The sequence below is a fragment of the Lissotriton vulgaris genome, chromosome 11, assembly GCF_964263255.1.
Source record: "Lissotriton vulgaris chromosome 11, aLisVul1.2, whole genome shotgun sequence".
NCBI lineage: Eukaryota > Metazoa > Chordata > Amphibia > Caudata > Salamandridae > Lissotriton > Lissotriton vulgaris.
In genome coordinates this window covers 1110346152-1110365588 of record NC_141699.1, presented here as the reverse complement: position 1 = coordinate 1110365588, position 19437 = coordinate 1110346152, and the positions used below count along the sequence as shown (strand labels likewise).

General features: G+C 45.0%; 1 protein-coding gene across 1 annotated transcript in view; it reads right to left on the bottom strand.

Annotated features, from left to right (window-relative positions):
- Positions 1 to 19437, bottom strand: part of LOC147684258 (putative cation-transporting ATPase 13A4) — a 415657-nt gene that overhangs the window by 332025 nt on the left and 64195 nt on the right. The window contains exons 3-5 of the mRNA XM_086944655.1: positions 14068 to 14214; positions 2806 to 2876; positions 2631 to 2711 (exon numbers count right to left, since the gene is read on the bottom strand). Of these exons, the coding sequence (XP_086800781.1) occupies positions 2631 to 2711; positions 2806 to 2876; positions 14068 to 14214 (299 nt within the window). The remainder of the gene's footprint in view (positions 1 to 2630; positions 2712 to 2805; positions 2877 to 14067; positions 14215 to 19437) is intronic.

The window sequence follows — 19437 nt, the reverse complement described above, 5'->3', positions numbered from 1 at the left end:
TTTCAGGGGTGCAACAGGGTGTCATTTTGACACCCTTGCACCCTTGAAATTGCATGAGCAATTTGCGAGTACCTACTGGTACTCGTAAATTGCTCATGCAATCTCCAATTCATTCCTACGGGCCTGTCGGCCCATAGGAATGAATGGGACAGCATTCCTTAATTGCGACAAGCAATTTGCAAGTAGCAATTAAGGAATGTTTAGGAATCGCTATTTTAATAGCGATTCCTACATGCATAGGCTTTTGCTATTCCTAAATAGCGATTCCTTAAAAATCGCTATTTAGGAATAGCAAAAGGCTACGTTGATGCACCTGCCAGATAGTTTCTTCTGAGAATTATTTTTACTATACACTTAATTAAACAATTGCAGGTTGTGTAATTGTGTACTAAATTATTATAAATTATTACAAATTATAGGAGCGGTTGGTTTCATTGGACTAATCGGTAGTGGATAAGTGGCCACACAGGGGTGTGGTGTAGTTACAGCACATTCCTAGTGGTGAAGTGAGTAATGTATCATAACAGCCAAAAGCAAAAAGGGTTTCTATTGTACATTGAGGGCAGCCAATGAGTACACAGGTAGGTGTCAGTGAGATAACAACAACTCCTGCAACTATAGGTTGTTTTAGGAGTGAAAGGTTGGGCGTGGTTTGATATCAGTCACTCAGGAGGGGCTTTCGTGGATTCTCTTAGTACTAGATATTTAGAGGATGAGGGCTAGGGGATGTGATCCGGTTAGCGGTGGTGTTTGGATGCTGTGCACTGGCAATTGATGTTGTGATGATTATGGCTTTATCATTAAAACATTAAAGGTGGGAATGCTGAAGAGCCCTATTCTTTAAGTTAAGCAATAGAACAATGTGTATTAAAAGTGGTACACACTTGCCAGTGGATTGAGAGAAGTGTTCAGCAATAACAACCAGTCGGACAGAAGGTGGAAGCATGGTGGTTGTGGTCGGACAGCCAGTGAGCTGACTCAGACATGTGTGTTGACAACCAGTGAGTAGATGGGTGGGCTGTGCAGGTATAACTTATTAGAAGTGGTTTATAAGTGATGTGCATAGACAGAGGATTTAGTAAGACATGTGGAGGTGCTTGGCAACGCACATGTGTCAATATTAGGGGATGCGGTAGGGGGAGATCCATTCAGGGAAATCCTGGATTTTTAGATCCAAAAAGGAACCGATTACATATAACTGCAGAAGTTTAGATATATGTTTGCAGTGGAGGTTGTCGAGGGCTCTTTCAACATACCCAATATTGAAACTGAATGGTATCCTTTAGAAGTCTTGATCCCCAGTACTAACAACATTATATTAACAATCAATTAGGACTGGTGGGTATCAGAAAGTCAGCAAAACCAGGTGAGCACCAAAGTACTACCCCCTCCATAATCCTTGCTCATTGCATTGTCATATACGCGGCCCATTGCCGCTCCGATGTCTCCTCTACACACTCAAGACCCTCACTTCCAGTGTTTTATGCCTCTGACCGGTCTAGTCATTGGTCGAACAGCCTTTGCGACGGAGCACTTCCGGGGGACACGCATTTAATCCGCGTAGCCCTGCCGGGTCACTGCTTCAGATACATCATGGAGTCCAGCTCCACGAGATAAGGTGGACGCTTATCTCCGACGTCAACCTTCAGTCCTGCTTCCAAGGGTTGGTCCGTTCCAAAGATCCGCGCTATTGTGCGCTTAGGTATTCCTGCTCGTTTCCATCTAGGGGGTACGTACTGTGCGTTTCTGCCTTTCCCGCTATCGCGCAGGAGCGCTTTGATCTCACTGTTTTGCAACCCGCGCTGGAGCGCTTTGTTTTGACTATTAGGAGTACGCGCAGGAGCGCTTTGTTTTGACTAATAGGAATACGCGCAGGAGCGCTTTGTTTTCACTGTTTGGCAGTACGCGCAGGAGCGCTTTGTTTTCACTGTTTGGCAACACGCGCCGGAGCGCTTTGTTTTCACTGTTTGGCAACACGCGCAGGAGCGCTTTGTTTTTAGGGCATATGGGGGGCCCGCAGTAGCGTGTTGGAGGCGTATGACTTTGCTGCTTGAGCACACGATCATAGTGTCCAGCAGTACCCTGTCTCTTCATTCCTGGCTCTGCTGGTCAAGCGGAGGAGCGCTTTCTCTCACCCCTCAAGGAGCAACCTACTATTGTTTACTGCCAGGTGTTTACGAGCCTTGGTGAGTACCAATACTGCAGGCCCTCACGAAGTAGTGTGTAGAGGTGTACACAGGAAGAAGGTGGGGTCTGGGTTCCTTCCTAACGGGTCTCTTTACTTTCTCCTATTGTGCATCCCTGTCCTGACCGTACCGTTGCCTTCCATCTCCATCCTCATTTCTGGCTCCTTCCCTGGCTTCACCTCATCCCTGCCGGATGCAGCAATTCCGTACGGGGTCAGGTGGGTACAGGGGCGGTAGCTCTTATCGTCTCTGCGGAATCACCTCACAAGCAGAGGTAAGCCTTGTGGGGATCACGACATGCATCCAGGATGTAAGTGCTTGCTTTTACCACTTTTACTGTTACAAATCTGAAGGTCAGACCAAGGGGAGAACAGAGCAACTTTGTTTCAAATGTACTTAGTGAAAGGGGACCACTATAAAGCAGCATTGCATGCAGGAGCTCACCGGATGATTTGTTCTTCACTTGTAAATCCTGATCCAAACATCGAATGTATATCTGAGCAGGAGTATTTGTCTTCCAGAACCCTGCAATGTGTAAAGCAAAGCTGGCAATTAGAAAGTGTATTTCAAAATGGTTGTTTGGCTATGGAGGCACCAGTGAACACTAATTTTAACTCACCCAATTTTCTGGAACACCTTCTCTGAACTGTCCCAAACATAGCGAATTTTCTGTACTTGGATGCACCTCACCTGAAACATCAAACAAAATCAACGATCTGTATGACTTCAAATACGTTACAACCTCAAAGACATATTAATTCTCCGGCAGGCCCATTGGAACTCAATCTGCACGTAACATAACAGGTGTATTTGCAAAGCGCACGTTCGCCCCAGCAACAGGGCATCTTGGCGCTGAAATAACAGATGTATATTGTTACCCAACTCAATGGTACTCATTTTATCCACCTCAAATGTATGAAAGGCTGAGTGGACCGACCGGGATTTGAGCCTGTGACCATGAGGTCGAACACAGGCCCCTGCAGTGGATGCATTAGTCCACTGAGTCACCAGACCCGGAATGAAAGAATGTTCCAGTTAGAAACATGAAATCTGGCAAAAATGTCTTGTCCTAGGTCCCAACTCTGTACATAGCTTATGGTGTGAAAAGGCACAGTGTGGTACCTGCGAGAGGACTTCTTTAGTATATGCACCCACAGGTTTGTATGTTTAAAGGGCTCAAAAGGTGCAACATGCAGAGAGGTGTGGCTCACTGGTTAGAGGCGGCAGACCCGGAGGCTGAGAACGGCCCGGGACCAGGGTTCGATTCCCGACGCGGCAGGGTCGAGGACCAGGGTCAGCGGACTGATAATTCTCGCCTCGGTGCCCACTTTGGGCAGTGATCACACTCGGTAACTCTGGGCATTAAGCTTGCCTCATCTCTACAACGGCCCCCCACAGACGCCGGGGATGCCTGGCTTCACCTTGGAGATACCCAGCATGGGACCATCTCACAGGGAAAGCCAGGACGGGTTCCCCAGCGGTCATTCGCGCCAGGATACTCCGGTAGTAATTGAGCGCGCTACAAAACACCTTACATTTACATTTACATAATGGACAATAAAGAGCATATGAAAGACAATGGAAACATATATCAGTGCCCCTTATACAACATGACATGCGCAATAGCAAATTAGAAAAGTATCAACAAATGATGTTAAGAAGGGGGGCATGGAAACTTCAAGTCAATACTATTATCCAACTGGGATGAACTTAAATGAACCATGAGTAGGCAGGGAGTAGCAACACAAGTACTCATATATGCAGGCAGTATTCAACACCGTCCACCTGCAAAGCTCAGAATTCGTGGACTGCCCTAAAAATGGTTCACCTCCTATTTTAAAGATAGGCAAGGACTCATGAATATGTCGCCTTTCGTCGATTCTGCATATCCCCCATGTGGGGTCCATATGACTTTTTCATTTTGCTACTTCTGTTCACCCTGTGCCTCATGCTCCTTCCACACCTGATTAAATCCTTCAACCTTGACTGCTAAACATATGAGGAAAACACACAGATTACCTAAAAATGTAAAACTTCTTCAGAGATGAGGGCATGATTTATAATTTGGATATACTGCGAGCCTTATTACAGGTGAATTACATCCCAAGAAACTTGTATTAAGGTGAAAGGAATATTTGTCACATTTGTGACAAAGAAACTCTTAAAAAACTCTAAGTTAGGCTCCGAGGGCCTGATTTAGAATATGGCGGACCAGGTTACTACATCACAAATGAGACGGATATACCATCCAGCGTATTACAAGTCCATTATATCCTATGCACCTGTAATATGGTGGACAGAATATCCGTCCTGTTTGTGATGATGTAACCCTTCCACCAAACTCCTAATAAGACCCTTAAGTCCTTGAATCCTCAACAAATGGATGATGAGAAATCCCCTTAAACTCAATTCTGCTAAAACTTAGCTAAAGATCTGTGGATAATGGCACAGGCACTAACAATGTGGTCCAAATAAAAGAAATCACCACAAGCCATATAATGAGAAGTAACTAACCCCAGAGCAATGACAGTTTCTAATGTATCACTGATGCTGCATGTCAATTAAACCATAAGGAGCAAATTCTGCAGCAGGCAAATTTTCACTTAAAATCAGCAACTACAGCTAATTTCACCCTCGTAACAATGAGGGTTGTCTATACCAGGTGCCTATCTCTTGTTTCCTATCACAGAAACTACAAATGTTCTAAAACCCCACAGCAAGACTTCCGCTGCACCGACATCAGGCAGCACATAATGCCTGTAATGTACTTCAAGCACATCTTTTGTTAGCGATAGCAAGACTGGACATTCAAGGCACTTTACTTTCTCCACAAAGGCATTCAAAGAAAAGGCCTGCAATACCTACAAGAGACAATCCACCAACAGACCCAAAACATGACATTGCTCAAGACTAGACCCTCGACCTATTGATTATACATGTAAGAAAACATTCTTGCCATTCAAGATCTGAAATGCACAAGACCACTTAAAATTCAGGAAAGAAATGAAAACCTGGCTCTCCCTGACATAATGATCCTGAGCAATTGGATCCTTTGATTCCAGCATTCAACCAGTAAGAACACTCAGTCCCCAAATGACCAAAGTCTGAGGAAGACCACATAAAGAACCAGGTACATTCTGCCTAAAAAAGACCAACCTCCCTGCTTAAACACAGCAGGACCTGTTCATGGTGACAACAATGGTGCAAACATCACAGAGGAGTCATTAGAACTGGATGCCACATTGGCAACCTGCAAACAGTCCCGGCTGTGTAACAAGGACATACTCAGTCGGTCCAGACTAAGCACCGGTAATAGGCTTGAACTGCTGCAGGCTATGTAAGGCCATTAGAAAATCATGGGAAATCTACTAAAACAAACTATAATTAGACTGAAGAGTTCTACCACAAGTAAGTAGAACATTGAAGGGCTCTATTAGGTCTATTCCTTCAGGCTTCAACCATCATATTGCCTTTAATCAATATTAGACATCTTATAAGTCTAGCCTCATAAAGACCTGCTGTTATGCAGTCCATAGAGTAGATACCTGCTTTCTCTTCTCCTTCCCCTCTATGTGCATCTTTTGATCACATTTTGTTCTCTAACATACTGCTGGGAGCTGTGTCCCAAGACAAGATGAGAGCACCTCTCTGGCTGCTCACACAAAATACCCTAAAAAATCTGACATGTAGTCATTATATACATATACCATTCTTTCAACCAAGCGCACCCCCGGGGTGTAGCATAATACAGTTTAGTGAACGTGCTTCTGTGCCATACCATGGGGTTTGATGCACTATCTAAGTGCATCAATATAGAACAATACAAAAGAGAAGTGAGAAGGGTGGTGATATGAGAGCAGAAAACTAGATTGATAAAATGTTCCTCTGCATACATCTATACTACTATTATAAAGCGAGAACTGGGAACCTTTGAGGCGGGTAAACTCCAGAAGTACACCATCAATCACAACACCCAATACAGCGTTGGAAAGGGGAGGTCCAGGAGATGGACATAGGCTATACATTTCTACAACATATACATTACGAAGGCAAAACAACATTCCAGAGAAAGTAGTTCCTTGTGGGCCTTGTTCTCAATGTGAGCGGTAACATTGGCAGAGGGGCATGTCCCATTCACTCGGTTTCAAGTACTCAAGCACACACACAATAGATTCTGCAGCACTCAAGCACACACACAACAGATTCTGCAACCACACACAAGCACACAATCAACACCGTTTTATGAACGTCCACTTCAGGAGGACATAATCATTGTTTAATGTGCAAAATCAAGTTTTATGCACGACCACTTCAGGAGGACATAATCATCGTTTAATGGGCAAAATCACGTTTTAGGCACGTCCACTTCAGGACATCAACATCGTAAAATGATCAAAATCGCTGAATAATAATGTGCATTCCGAAAGCTTCATACTCACTGAGTTCCCAGGGTTCACAGCCAACATAAACAAAGGGGTGTGGCTTCGGGACGAAAAGGGCCAGTGATACAAGACTATCAATCCAAGCCACACAAGCATCCAATCGCGAAACACTCATGGACGCCACTCACAGCAAAAGCATCCAATCGCGCAACACTCCTGCCCGCGTCTCACAGCAAACAACCTTCAACAACCATCCAATCGCGGCAACAAGCATTCCAACAAACAACCAATGGCGTCACACACATTGCACAAATACCTAATCACGCAAGCACCGCACATTACACAAATAACCTATCACGCAAGCACTGCGCCTTCCTCCAAACAACCAATGCCACCACACACATTACACTAATAACCAATCACGCAAGCAGTCACGCAAGTAGCACATTTATTTTAAAGAAATTTCAGAAAAACTTTCACCCATTGGTCAAACACGCAAGTCATTCCTAGGAGCAGTATTGCTGTCGGGGACACAATCGCGGCCAAACAAAGCAACGGAGCAATTTATTTTCGCCAATTCTGTAGGCACGCACTGTTCTTCAAAGGGGATACACAGGGGCCGCCCAGAGACATCATAACGCTAAACAACCCTCTTTGGCCAGGGACATAACTACGGTGAACAAGCCTCTTTCCTAAAAGGCATCATGTTCCCTCTTTAAACGCGAGTGACGGTGAACAAGCCTCTTTCCTTCTTTAAACTCTATTCACGTATTCGCGCACTATTGTTGGAAGGGGCTGCACAGGGGGCCCCCAGGAAAATCAACAATTATAGCAAGCCTCAAAACATTTACACTAGGAGGCATGATAAACGTTAATTAACTGTCCAATGTTCTTGCAGGGAGAAACAAACACACAAACTCACAGCAGTCCCTCTAATTAGGACAAATAGCGCTCACAATACACACTCAGACCATTATTGCTGTGTGAACTACAGCATTATTTCTGTGTGACAGATTGTCAGAGGGCACAGAACGAGGCAGAATAACGCTGTTGCAAGGCACAGCACAGGGGGCAGCCAGGGACAACTTCAATGCTGTGTGGAATTACAAATTGTCGGAGGGCACAGAACAAGGCACAATAACGCTGTTGCAAGGCACAGCACAGGGGGCAGCCAGGGCCTCATTGAGGACACTTTACACAAATCAAATATCAATGCATGCTCGCAGCACTCACAATAATCTATACTACTATTATCTATACTATACATACTACTATTATAAAGGAAGAAATTTGAGGCTTTGAGGCGGGTAAACTCGGGAACCACAGCGCCAATCCACACACCCGATACATCTTTGTAATCCTCAGGGTGTGCATATGGACATAGGCTATATAAAGTAAAAAAATACGTTATATTTAAAAAAAATTACATAAAAAAAGTAGTCCCTGAGAAGTAGCGCCGGCCGCGACCTGCGTGCTCACGTCAGGAGCGGGAGGAGGAGCGGCGGACATGGCGCGGGGAGGAGCGGTGACGAGCGGCCGGTGAGGAGCAGCGGACCGTGCGGACATGGCGCGGGGGAGGAGCGGTGACGAGTGGCCGGTGAGGAGCAGCGGACCGGCGGGAAGAGAGGTGAGCGGCGGAGCGGTGAACTGAGGATCGGCGAAGAACAGAGGTAAGCGGCGGAGCGGTGAACTGAGGAGCGGCGGCTGAGGTAAGGCTCCGGGGGACAATGTCGGGGAAGGCTGGGGACTCAGAGCGCCTCAACACGGACAATGTCGGGGCAGGCGGGGGTCGGGGCAGGCGGGGGACGGGGACTTACGCGCATTCTGTTGACAGACCGTGGTAGAGGCCTTTGCATAGTGGTAAGTCTGTCACCCAAGCAGGCTGCGTTGATAGATTCACCGGATTTCGAAAATCAAACACCGGAACATTGCATAAACAAGGAAGTAAGACTACAATTTATCATCAATCAGACTTAAGACAGACTTAAGACAAAATCCTAACTTAAGTCTGTCTTAAGACAAACCTAAGACAAAAATCCTAACTTCTGTGAATACCAAAAGTAGTAAGTTTAGGATTTTGTCTTAAGTTAGTTTTGTGAATCGGGCCCAGAATGACTTAACCAAAAGTGATCAGCATCATAGAAAACACTAACAGTGAGTCACTAAAAGGAATTAAATGCAACGTTTACACACAGTGTCCTCTGTTTTATACTGCCATAATTGTGTACTTTTCAGCATTTCGCAAGGTAAGGCTCCGGGGGACAATGTCGGGGCAGGCGGGGGTCAGGGCAGGCGGGGGACAGGGCGGGTGGGGGCCCAAAATGCTGGACAATGTCGGGGCAGGCGGGGGTCGGGGAAGCCTGATTGCTCCCGGACAACGTCGGGATGGGCTGCTAGTATACTCATATAAGAGGAATGAAAAAGACACACCAGGGTTTTACCCATTTCCATTTTTACAAACCCTTACCAAAAACTCTTAGTGGCTGATTTATAGTTTGGCTGACAGGGAACTCTTTTACAAACACAATGGTGTACCCTGTCTTCCCAGCCTGATTACCATTGATAGTAAGCTTCTTCTGAGACACCGAGGGTCCTGTTCGATGTCGGGCAGAAAGCCATCCAACACTTAGTTGCAGGCTTTCTGCCCGACATTGATGGTTTCCGTCCGAACTACAATACCGGCTGTTGGAGGAAAACCCCGCGGGGGATTCCTCTCCACTTCCGTCGGAATGACTGATAATCCCCAAATGGTAGTAGGGCCTGCTCAGGCACCACTGTTGGGAATATAATGTCTGTCTGTTTCTAACTGTTTTCCGCTGTTGTAAAGGGATTTTGGAGGCCCCCCTGTGGCCTCCGCTATGAGGCCTGGGAGGCATCTGTGGTGCCCCCCTAAACATCACTGCACTGTGTGGCATGCACAACTTGGTGTCTGCCACACGGAGCAGGGATGTTTTAAAAGTTTATATTTTCTATTGAGGATGGTGCTGCAACCCTCAGCACAAGTCTCAATAGCAAATATACACTTTACGACCTCCGTGAAGGTGGGCACATCCTCATTTTGAAAGCTGAACCGCTGACTCCTTGTCCATTTCTACTGCAATGTCCGACCGACATCGTAATGAGGCCCAGAGTAGGGGCCGTCAGAGGAAGGGCCTGCGCTATTTACGGTGAATGGTGTGATGTCCTTTTTTTATGTCTCTCTGCCAAGTAATACCTGATGGTGAGGAACACAAAACAAAACATAAAGGCTCTTAGACCCAAGGAACATAACATCCTGGATGGTGAAGGGCCAATATTTTGTATCTTTTGGAGTTTGTTTTTGAAAAACAAAAGCTTTGTTACAGCTTGGTGGGTGGCAGCCAAAGAGGCAATCCACCAAACACCATGAGAGGTACCACCATGAAGCGCTGTAACTTAGCGACATGTGAAGAGTTGGAGTAATGCTACTTTGCTGAAATCAATATTTATTATTCATAGCCTCATTCTCAGCAATGTTAGAAAGTTGAGCTCAGTTGATCTAGAGATATTTATTTCAGCCTTTCTTAGATAGTTTATGGGGCTGTTCTCACACTGCTGGGTGTGATGCATCATCCCATAATCTTTCTTTTTTGTATCTAGTTTCCTTCTTATGCTCTTTACTGTTAACTCATTGTAGTTACATCTGGCTGAAATGCTTCCTGTGTCCTCTGGACTTTATACATGTCTGCAAAGAGAGTGATCATCAAGCTCAGCCAAGCAAGACTCTGTAGAACAAGATCACTTTTTTTTTTTTTTTTTTAAAACCTTTATTTGTAGCATGCACAATACACAGCGTCTGCCTACAACCCCTCGGGGCCGGCCGCTATGACATATAGGAAAAGGATAAAGCAGTATCAACGGAACAGAACGCCATTAGAGCTGTATATGAGCGAAGAGTAATGTATGTAACATAAAACAATAGCATAAGGATGTAAAAAGGTTTAATTTTATAATTTTGTCGAGTACGAGTCCAAAACTACCAAAAAGAGTCAAAGCCAATCACTGACCAGGATAGCTATTTTCATTCAGGGAGCATCCGGGAGGAGGCGTATAGTGGAAGGCATGTGACAGTAAACAAATGACCACCATTTAGGAACCAGGATCAACCACTATGTCACATGAAGAGACGATATAATAGACTCCCTAAGAAGACTGGACCCCGACCCCAAAGGAAGCGAAGAGTTACAGAAAAAGGAAACAGAAGAAGAAAAGAAAAAGAAAGAGGGCCATAGAGACAAAGAGAGAACATAGAACACATCCCATCCCCCCACCCTGCATACCAGCGGAAGGCCACGGCCCACCCCCCCCCCATAGGCATGCCTGTCGCCCCAAGAAACCCACAAGTGGGAAAGAGAGTATATAGAGTGAGAAGAGCCATCCCACCCTCCAACTCTCAGAGAAGGCAGGGAGGAGCTAGATTCGACGTAATCTCGGTCACCACCGGTCCTATAAACATCCCTCACGCAAATTACCATCAGCTTAAGAGTAGTAGCAATCAGAAATGCAGGTGAGGAGAATCATCTCAAGCAAACGAGTAAATCAGACAAAGAACAATCACATCATAGTCCCCACCCGTCGATACATCCCTTACCCTTAAGAAATCACCGAGGACCAGTAGTAATTCCCAAGACCACCATCACATATCCCCAGCCGCCCGATCCCGGGCCCCGCGACCAATACAATACACATATTACTATCCCCGGCAGTCCATCAGTATCCCAGCAGTGCGAGCAGAAACAGACCGTGCACAACAGGAGACAACCTCAGCCCCGCCCCCCGCGATGTGAAGCAGCAGCATAGTCCAGCCTAATGGTAGACATCTTAGAAGAGGCGAGCGAGCAAAGTGACCACATCAGAGCGGGGGGTGTCCGTAAACGTCCATCCAACACACAGCCATGATGATAACAATAGAACAGGAGAACGTGGCCCTCCAGCACATACAGTCAATAAAACCACCCTCGGCCATCCCTCCTCGGATCCCGACCCGACACCGTAATAGCATATACCATCCCAACAGTTCCACTTTTCCGTCAACCATATAGCATCCGACCACGTTTAAAACATATATATTGTCAGCCTTGTCCCCGTCGATCCAGCCCAGCAACGAAGTCCAGGCGGGCAGCGGCCATCTTGGACATGAGGTGCAGATGTAAAGACCACCACCAGTTCAAAAGCCCCTCGCAGAAATCCGTCCCACGTAGTGCAGAACACTCAGTAACTACCCAGCAAAGGTGGGAACCCAGCAGCAGTACCTGAAGGCCGAATGGCCGGGGCCGTTGCAACAACATCTTGGCAGAGCAGGGGGGCCCTCCGGGGGACCCCAAGGTGGACACGGGGCAAGTCGACCAGCAAGTGGTATCCAGCCGGTAGGGAGGGTCCAGCGTCGCCCTCCCCAGCATCTCCAGAGTAGGGGGCACAGCAGCCGAGTCATCCGGGGTGTAGCGTGTCACAACACACGGCGGGGTACACGGGTCCCACCCGCCGGTCACCGGGTATCGCAGGTCCGGCGGGGAACTGCCAGCAGCACAGTCGTCTGGGAGCCCACCGGGCAACACTCCATTTAGACGGTCTCTCAGATCACGGGCACAAGCCCGCATAGATGACCGCAGATCATGCAGGGCAACGTAAACATCTGCAAGGGCGATGGACTCCACAGCAGCCAGGTCCCGCACCCGAAGGGCGTCGCCATGTTGTCGTCCACTGTAGTGGCTGCCGGAGCCCATCTCAAAGGCGAAGCCGACAGTGTAGGCGGTGGGCGCTATCGCTACTAAGCCACGATGAAAGTTTATCTCCCGCCGTCCAGGGTCCTGCCGTAAGCAACTTGCCTTAAGGAAAGTGTCTCGTGGATCCCCCGAGGGCTACCAGCAGAGATGAAGGGCGCCCGGCAAAATGGCGTCCGCTGCAGCGCCAAAGGATAGTGAGATCACCCAGCGCCGATCCTGGGACTGGTGAGGGATACAATGTAGCTCCCGAAGCCGTATCGAAGCAAGCAGGGAAGAGCGGGCCAGGCGGCACACTGTAGCAATCGTTTGCAACAGTGGCACAACAGCCTCCGGCCCCTCCCGCTACAGGCGTCCGGGGCTGCCGAGTCAGGGGGCAGCCTCGCCGGAGAACAAAGGATCCGATCCCTCACCCGCCGCGGTAGGGCAGGACCAAGGCAAATCTCTGGTTCCACAGTGAGCTGATCGGCGGGGAGCTCACCATTCGAGGCGGAAGCTCAGCGGGGCTCCGAAGCGCCAGTTTCCACGCAGGATAGAGATCAGGATCCGCTGCGCTTCGGATAGGAAGCGGACAGGTCAGCGGAGCCGAGGAGTCAGGCGGCCATCACGGTCGCTGGCTTGGCTCCTCAAGATCACTTTTGTTGATTGTTGATGTGCAGGGTTGTTGGGTAGCTTGTGAACTATAGAGGAAAAGTGTCTGCACCATATTCCAGATCTCCATGTAGAAGTGTGTGAGATACTTGTCAGTGATTCAAAGTCCTATATTGATGACCGTATCTTAGAAGAGGGTCAGACTTTGGTAATTTGTTAACTGATGCTGCCACTTCAATTCATTCTTGATATAACTCTTTAGTATGTGATAACTCCTGAGCCTGGCTCCTAGAAGCAGCAGAGTGTTTTGAACAGAATGTGTTAACTACGGCAGGAGCATTTCATAACTGAGGTGCTGTACACAGAATAATATGTGTGTGAGTCTAACGACCACATGCATCATTGCACCCGTTTGCGATTCCTAAATTGCGAAAATTAGGGAATCGCAATTTAGAAATCGCAAACGGCAATGCATGAATAATTCGCAAATATTTTTGCGATTTCTTAATTTTCCTTAATTGCGATTCACATTTTGCGAATCGCAATCAAGGAAAACCTTCCTATTGATTCCTATGGGCCAAAAGGCCCATAGGAATCAATGAGAAGGCAGTAACATTTTGCGATTTTCATTTTGCGAATCGCAATTTGTTAATGCATTTCAAGGGTGCTGAGGGGGGTCCAAAGGACCCCCCTGCACCCTTGAAATGTTTTTGTAAGTGAAAGTTTCACACACACATGTCCAAAGGACATGTGTGTGTGTAACATGACACTTTCAAAAATGCATTTTTGTGCATTTTTGAAAGTTTTCGCAAATTAACACGAGGTTCAACCTCGTGTTAATTTGCTCCCCCTATTTGCGAATTCGCATTTTTTAAAACATTCATGCATTGCATTTAAGGAATCTCAAAAATGCGATTCCTTAAATGCAATCGCATTTTTAGAAATCACAAAACATTGCGATTTCTACACAATTGTTTAATGCATCCCAAAAAGTGATTTTGGAATCGCAAACGGCCGAATTTTGTGATTCGCACCGTTTGCGACTCCAAAATCGCATGATGCATGTGGCTGTAAAAGTCATATCACTAGACATGTTTATGAAATTGTGAAGATCAATTACAACTTTTATAAAATGGTTCATATCCAGAGTAGATTTGTAAAATAACTTACTTTTAACTGTGGCTTCATTATAGCTCTGTTTACAATGGATAATTTATCTGTACTGATCAGGTGATCTTGTTCCCCGGTGCACATGTATTTCGGCCCATATAGGTATGTCCAGGTGACCTTCTTCTTGGTGTATTGTTTAAAAGCATCCTATGAAAGATAGTGGAATGAGCAACAATGTTTATTAACCCACCTATTGACATGCACTTACATATAATGAATGTAGTCTATACATTTTACATACTGACAACCCCTCACAGACACATAGACAGAGCCATTGGCCAGCTTGTCTGTTTTGCCCAAACCTTGAGTGGTGTTAATTTCTCAATGCCTCCATCAAGGTTGGAAAACTGGTGATTCCAACAATTATGGAAAATCTTGGGCATACCGTGCACCCACTAGTATTATAATGTAATATGAATGCAAGGCAAAACATGGAAAGGCGCATATTTCTAATAAAGATCCTCAGTGATTCATGCACCATATACAGATCTTTTCTACACAACCGACTCGTGGAGATGGTTTTCCTGTTCCAGTTTCAGGGAGTAGAATTCCTTGGGCCATTTTATAGTTCTAAAAGCTTCAGTCTGTGTGTAGAGGAGTGTTGCAACATCGTCAAAAAGCCAATCCAGGAAGACCTAAAATATGCTTTAGTATACAGTACTGATTTAAGTAAGGATAAAAGTTTATACAATTCATTTAAATAGACTACATTAAATAGTTAGTGACTAACCCATACACTCTTCATTCACCTGCCCTCATACTCATATTTTAGACATCCTTGCTCTGGCCCATTTCAAGAATACTCAGTCCCGCCATTTTCTCCTTGGTATGCTAGTGTTCTTACATGAACGTATCAAGAGGGCCAGGTTGGTAAAATGCATTCAACAAGATCAAGGGGGGATCTAATGGGTACATTGGTCTCAAGCTCCATAGTTGGCATTATTACTATTATTTTTAGTGCAGTCATCCTATTTATTATTATTTTTAAGTTCCTTATTGAAAAGTGGATTTTGTCATAGGAACAGTGCCTTGTAAGTATCGTGTGATGGAGTGAAAGTTCCCACTACTGAGTGACAGGTAAGATGGCCATGATGTTTGTCATAGTTATTCTAAGGGGTCTTGGCTTAATTGAATTCCATTTCTTGACTATGAAAGTTTTGGGATATCTCAGCTATTGGCATCTGACATATACCTAACTGGAAATATGTGGAGTTGTCTTTGTTCGCTCTATAAGATGCTCTCTTTTTGTCCTGCTTCAGGAAATGGAACAATGACTAGGATTAGAGGCACGTTGGAGGAAATAGTTGTGTCTGAGAATCTTTATTCCAACAGCAGTTAGAAGACTGGAGAGAGGAGGTGGATTGTCCCCAGGGAGGCAGAAGTGACCTTTCCTATTTGAAATTTGAAGATTGACCTCTAGTTGGCTATTTTAAGGCAGGGTGTAATGTTGTGAATGCCTTCATTAGTTTAGGATAATATATACCTTTTATTTATCCCTCAGTGTGGAATTGAACTTCGCAAAGCACCAAACAAATTCAGTGACCATGGCCCAGGTTTAGAAACATGTCACGCAACGCAGTGCAACACCCAAAGTTGTTTCACTGCACTGCGTGAGAGCGAAAGAGTAGGAAAGTGACATATCTACAGGGATATGGCCCTATCCTGCTCTCTCCCTAGTGTTGTTGCGCGATCAGGCTGCAAGCACCTCATACACACAACTCTACACCACAGTTCAAAGGTGTGTGCTTGATGCCCACCATCATTTTTATACTGGAAGGGTGCCCTCCTGGTACAAAATACTATGTTTAGACAAACTTTAAATGTGTACTGTAAAGTGCAGCACTCATGGAAAGTCAGAAAAGGGAGGAGAAATATGAGTTTCACCTTTTAATGACTGCTTCAATGTGGCAATATTTTTTTATGCACAACCCTATCTACTATTACTCGTAAATAGGGTTTTGCATTAAAAACCATTGATGGTTGTATGAGATCGCCCATGTACCACCCATGGACACCCCCTTGATGCATAGTAATGCAAAGCACTATTTTGGGTTACTTTGAGGTAACTTTACGGGGCAAAAGAAGATTTCTGCTTGAAAGGAAATAAAAAATCGAACATTTTGCACCAGTTTGTATCATTTTTATGACACAAACCCAACACCAATGCCCACATGCATCAAGCATTTTTGGAATCGCAAACGGTGCGATTCCTTAAAATCGTCTGTTTGCGATTCCAAAAATGCTTTTTGGGATGCATCATTGCTTTTTCTTTAAAATCGCTAATTTTGCGATTTTCTAAAATGCGATTGCATTTAAGGAATCGCAGTTTTGCGATTCCTTAAATGCAATGCATCATTCTTTAAAAAATTGCGATCTTGAAGATTGCAAGTGCAATTTACCACGAGGTTTAACCTCGCGGTAAATTGCGAAAAATGTTTAAAATGGTCAAAATCACATTTTAAACAATGTCATGTTACCGACACACATGTCCTTAGGACATGTGTGTGTGAAACATCCATTTAAAAAAACAGTTCAGGGGTGCAGGGGGGGTCCTTTGGACCCCCCCTGCACCCATGGAATGCATCAACATTATGCGAATTCAAAATTGCAAATTCGCAATTTCCATTGATTCCTATGGGCCTTTTGGCCCATAGGAATCAATGGGAATAGCGAATTCGCAATTTTGAATTCGCATAATTTTTGCGATTCGGTAAAAATTGCGATTTTTACCGCATCGCAAACATTGTGCATTTTCTGTGATGCATCCCGTTTTGCGAATCCATATTTGCGATTCGGTAAAAATCGCAAATTTGGAAACGCAAAACGGGACTTTGATGCATGTGGAGGCAAATGTTTTCAAATCAGCCCCCACCTGTTTAATGGCTGGGTAGATTAGATCTTCCGAAACTGTTTTGTGATCAAAACCTTATACAATTGTTTCTCAAATAACATGACAGGGCCTATTCACAAACTGCATTTTGTATAACGTTTAGCAGTAATAAAGTAGAACTGTTAAGGAACTAAAAAATTCTGGGGCATATTATCAAGGGATTTATCTCCGCTTTTTTGGCTTTAAAAGCCAAGAAAGCGGAGATAGAATTATCTCCGTATCAGCAACAGGGTGCTAACACGCAAATTCGCATGTTAGCACCCTTGTTCTCTACGCTTCCCCTTGCATCTCTAATGAGATGCAAAGGGGGCGTTCCAGAGAAAAATAATAGGAGAAATGTTCTTAAGCGACATTTCTCCTATTATCAAGGATTTGGAAATATTCGCGCTAAGCACGAATATCTCCAAAAGGTAACACCTGCCCTGAGCTGTTCTTAGCCATGTTATCCAATGATAGGTGGATAACATGGCTAAGAGCATTAGCTCGGTAATGCATGAATATCGCTGATTTTTCAGCGATATTCATGCATTGCGGCCGATTTTTATCGCTTTTGCGATAAGCCTTGATAATAGCAAGGTTTATCTGCGATAGTTTCTGGCGATGCTTAGCGTTAAAAAATTCGTTGCTAAGCATCGTTAGCGACAAATATCGCTTAACGTTGGTAATATGCCCCTCTGTTCGCAAACTATGCTGTATTTTCCATTGACAGATGCTGCACAGGTAAGTTTACTACTTAGTACTTAGTAGAGAGACTAGGGAAGTGGCTGAAAAGAGGCTTACTTACTACTGAATGTGAGGTGTTTAGGGTAAGGGTTAAGGGGGGATTAAGGGAGTTAGGGTAGGGTTAACCACCCATAACCCCATTGCTATTCACAAGCTGCACTTCTATATTTACCACAGCCGCAAAGGGACCAAAAACAGCATAATATTATTCCAGCTCAAAGCTGGAGTATGTCCAACAGCACACATGGCCAACCAAATCTGCTACTGAAGCACCCTCCCAAAGAAAACAATGGATGTAGGGACTTGAAATAAAACCTACTCAGAAGTCAGGACAAGTTAAATTAATGTATTCAAAATATAAATATACACAGTTTAAAGTTTCAAAAACTATAAAATTAAAACATTTCTTAGAACATTGGAATGTTGGGAGCTCCATTGCAGACAATGGAGTGCTCCCTGCTTCTACGGTCCGGTAAAGGCCCACAGAGCAACATTCCAATGTTCTACAAAGGCTTCTCGAAGATCGAGGGGATTTATATCCCCTCGCGCTTCGAGAACCCTTTGTTTAATTTGTTAGAACATTCTGCCCTCTAGTGGCAGAATGTTCTTATAGCCTTATAGCCCTTGGCAGCAGGGTTATACCGGCTATTAAAGTCCCGCTGTCTAGTTAAAGACCCTCGCCTTACGCTCGGGCCTTTAACGATGCAGCGTGCCTTTAATAGCCCCTATAGCCCGCCACGGCGGGCCATAAGGCTATATTAAAACATTGGAATGTTGGAAGGTCCATTGAAAACAATGGAGTGCTCTGGGCTTATAATGGCTGGTATATGCCTGGAGCTCCAACATTCCAATGTTTCTTTGATCACAGCTCTGGCTGTGAACAAAGGCTTCAGGGAGCATGAGGGGATTCCACCCCTCGGGCTCCCTGAAGACGTTGTTTTATTTGTTAGAACATTCTGCCCTCTAGCGGCAGAATGTCCTAATAGCCATATAGCCCTTCGTAGTTGGGCTATACCGGCTATTAAAGTCCCTCTCCCTTGTTAAAGGCCCTCGCCTACGGCTCGGGCCTTTAACGATGCAGCAGGCCTTTAATAGCCCGTATAGCCCGCTTTTAATTATAAAATATTATCATAACAATTTTGAATTCATAAATTAAGGTAACATTCATTTTCATTCAATATAATTACCTTATTTTAATTTATTTTTTATGCAACATTTGTTTATTTGTATTAGAAAGTGTAAAATACACCTTTATAATTATAATTAAACAGACCATTGCATAGTGGCAACAAAAGAGATACATACAGGCAAGAGGTCAAACCACTGATACAGGGTAACAGCTCATGAATCCAGCATACAAGGTGAATGTGGCTTCTCAGATATCTCTACTAACCCAGATATGTCATGGGGGGGGGGGGGGGGGGGGAATGAAGTAGTGGGATAGGAAAAGGGGAATATTTTAATACATTTTCTACATCACATTTAATATTTATAAATCTATACTACTAATATAAAGGAAGAACTTTGAGGCTTTGAGGCGGGTAAACTCGGAAACCACAGCTCCAATTCACACACCCGATACATCTTTGTAATCCTCAGGGTGTGCAGATGGACATAGGCTATATAAAGTAGAAAAATACGTCATATTTAAAAAAAATTACATTAAAAACAAAATAGTCCCTGAGAAGTAGCGGCAGCCGCAACCTGCGTGCTCACGTCAGGAGCGCGAGGAGGAGCGGCGGACATGGCGCGGGGGA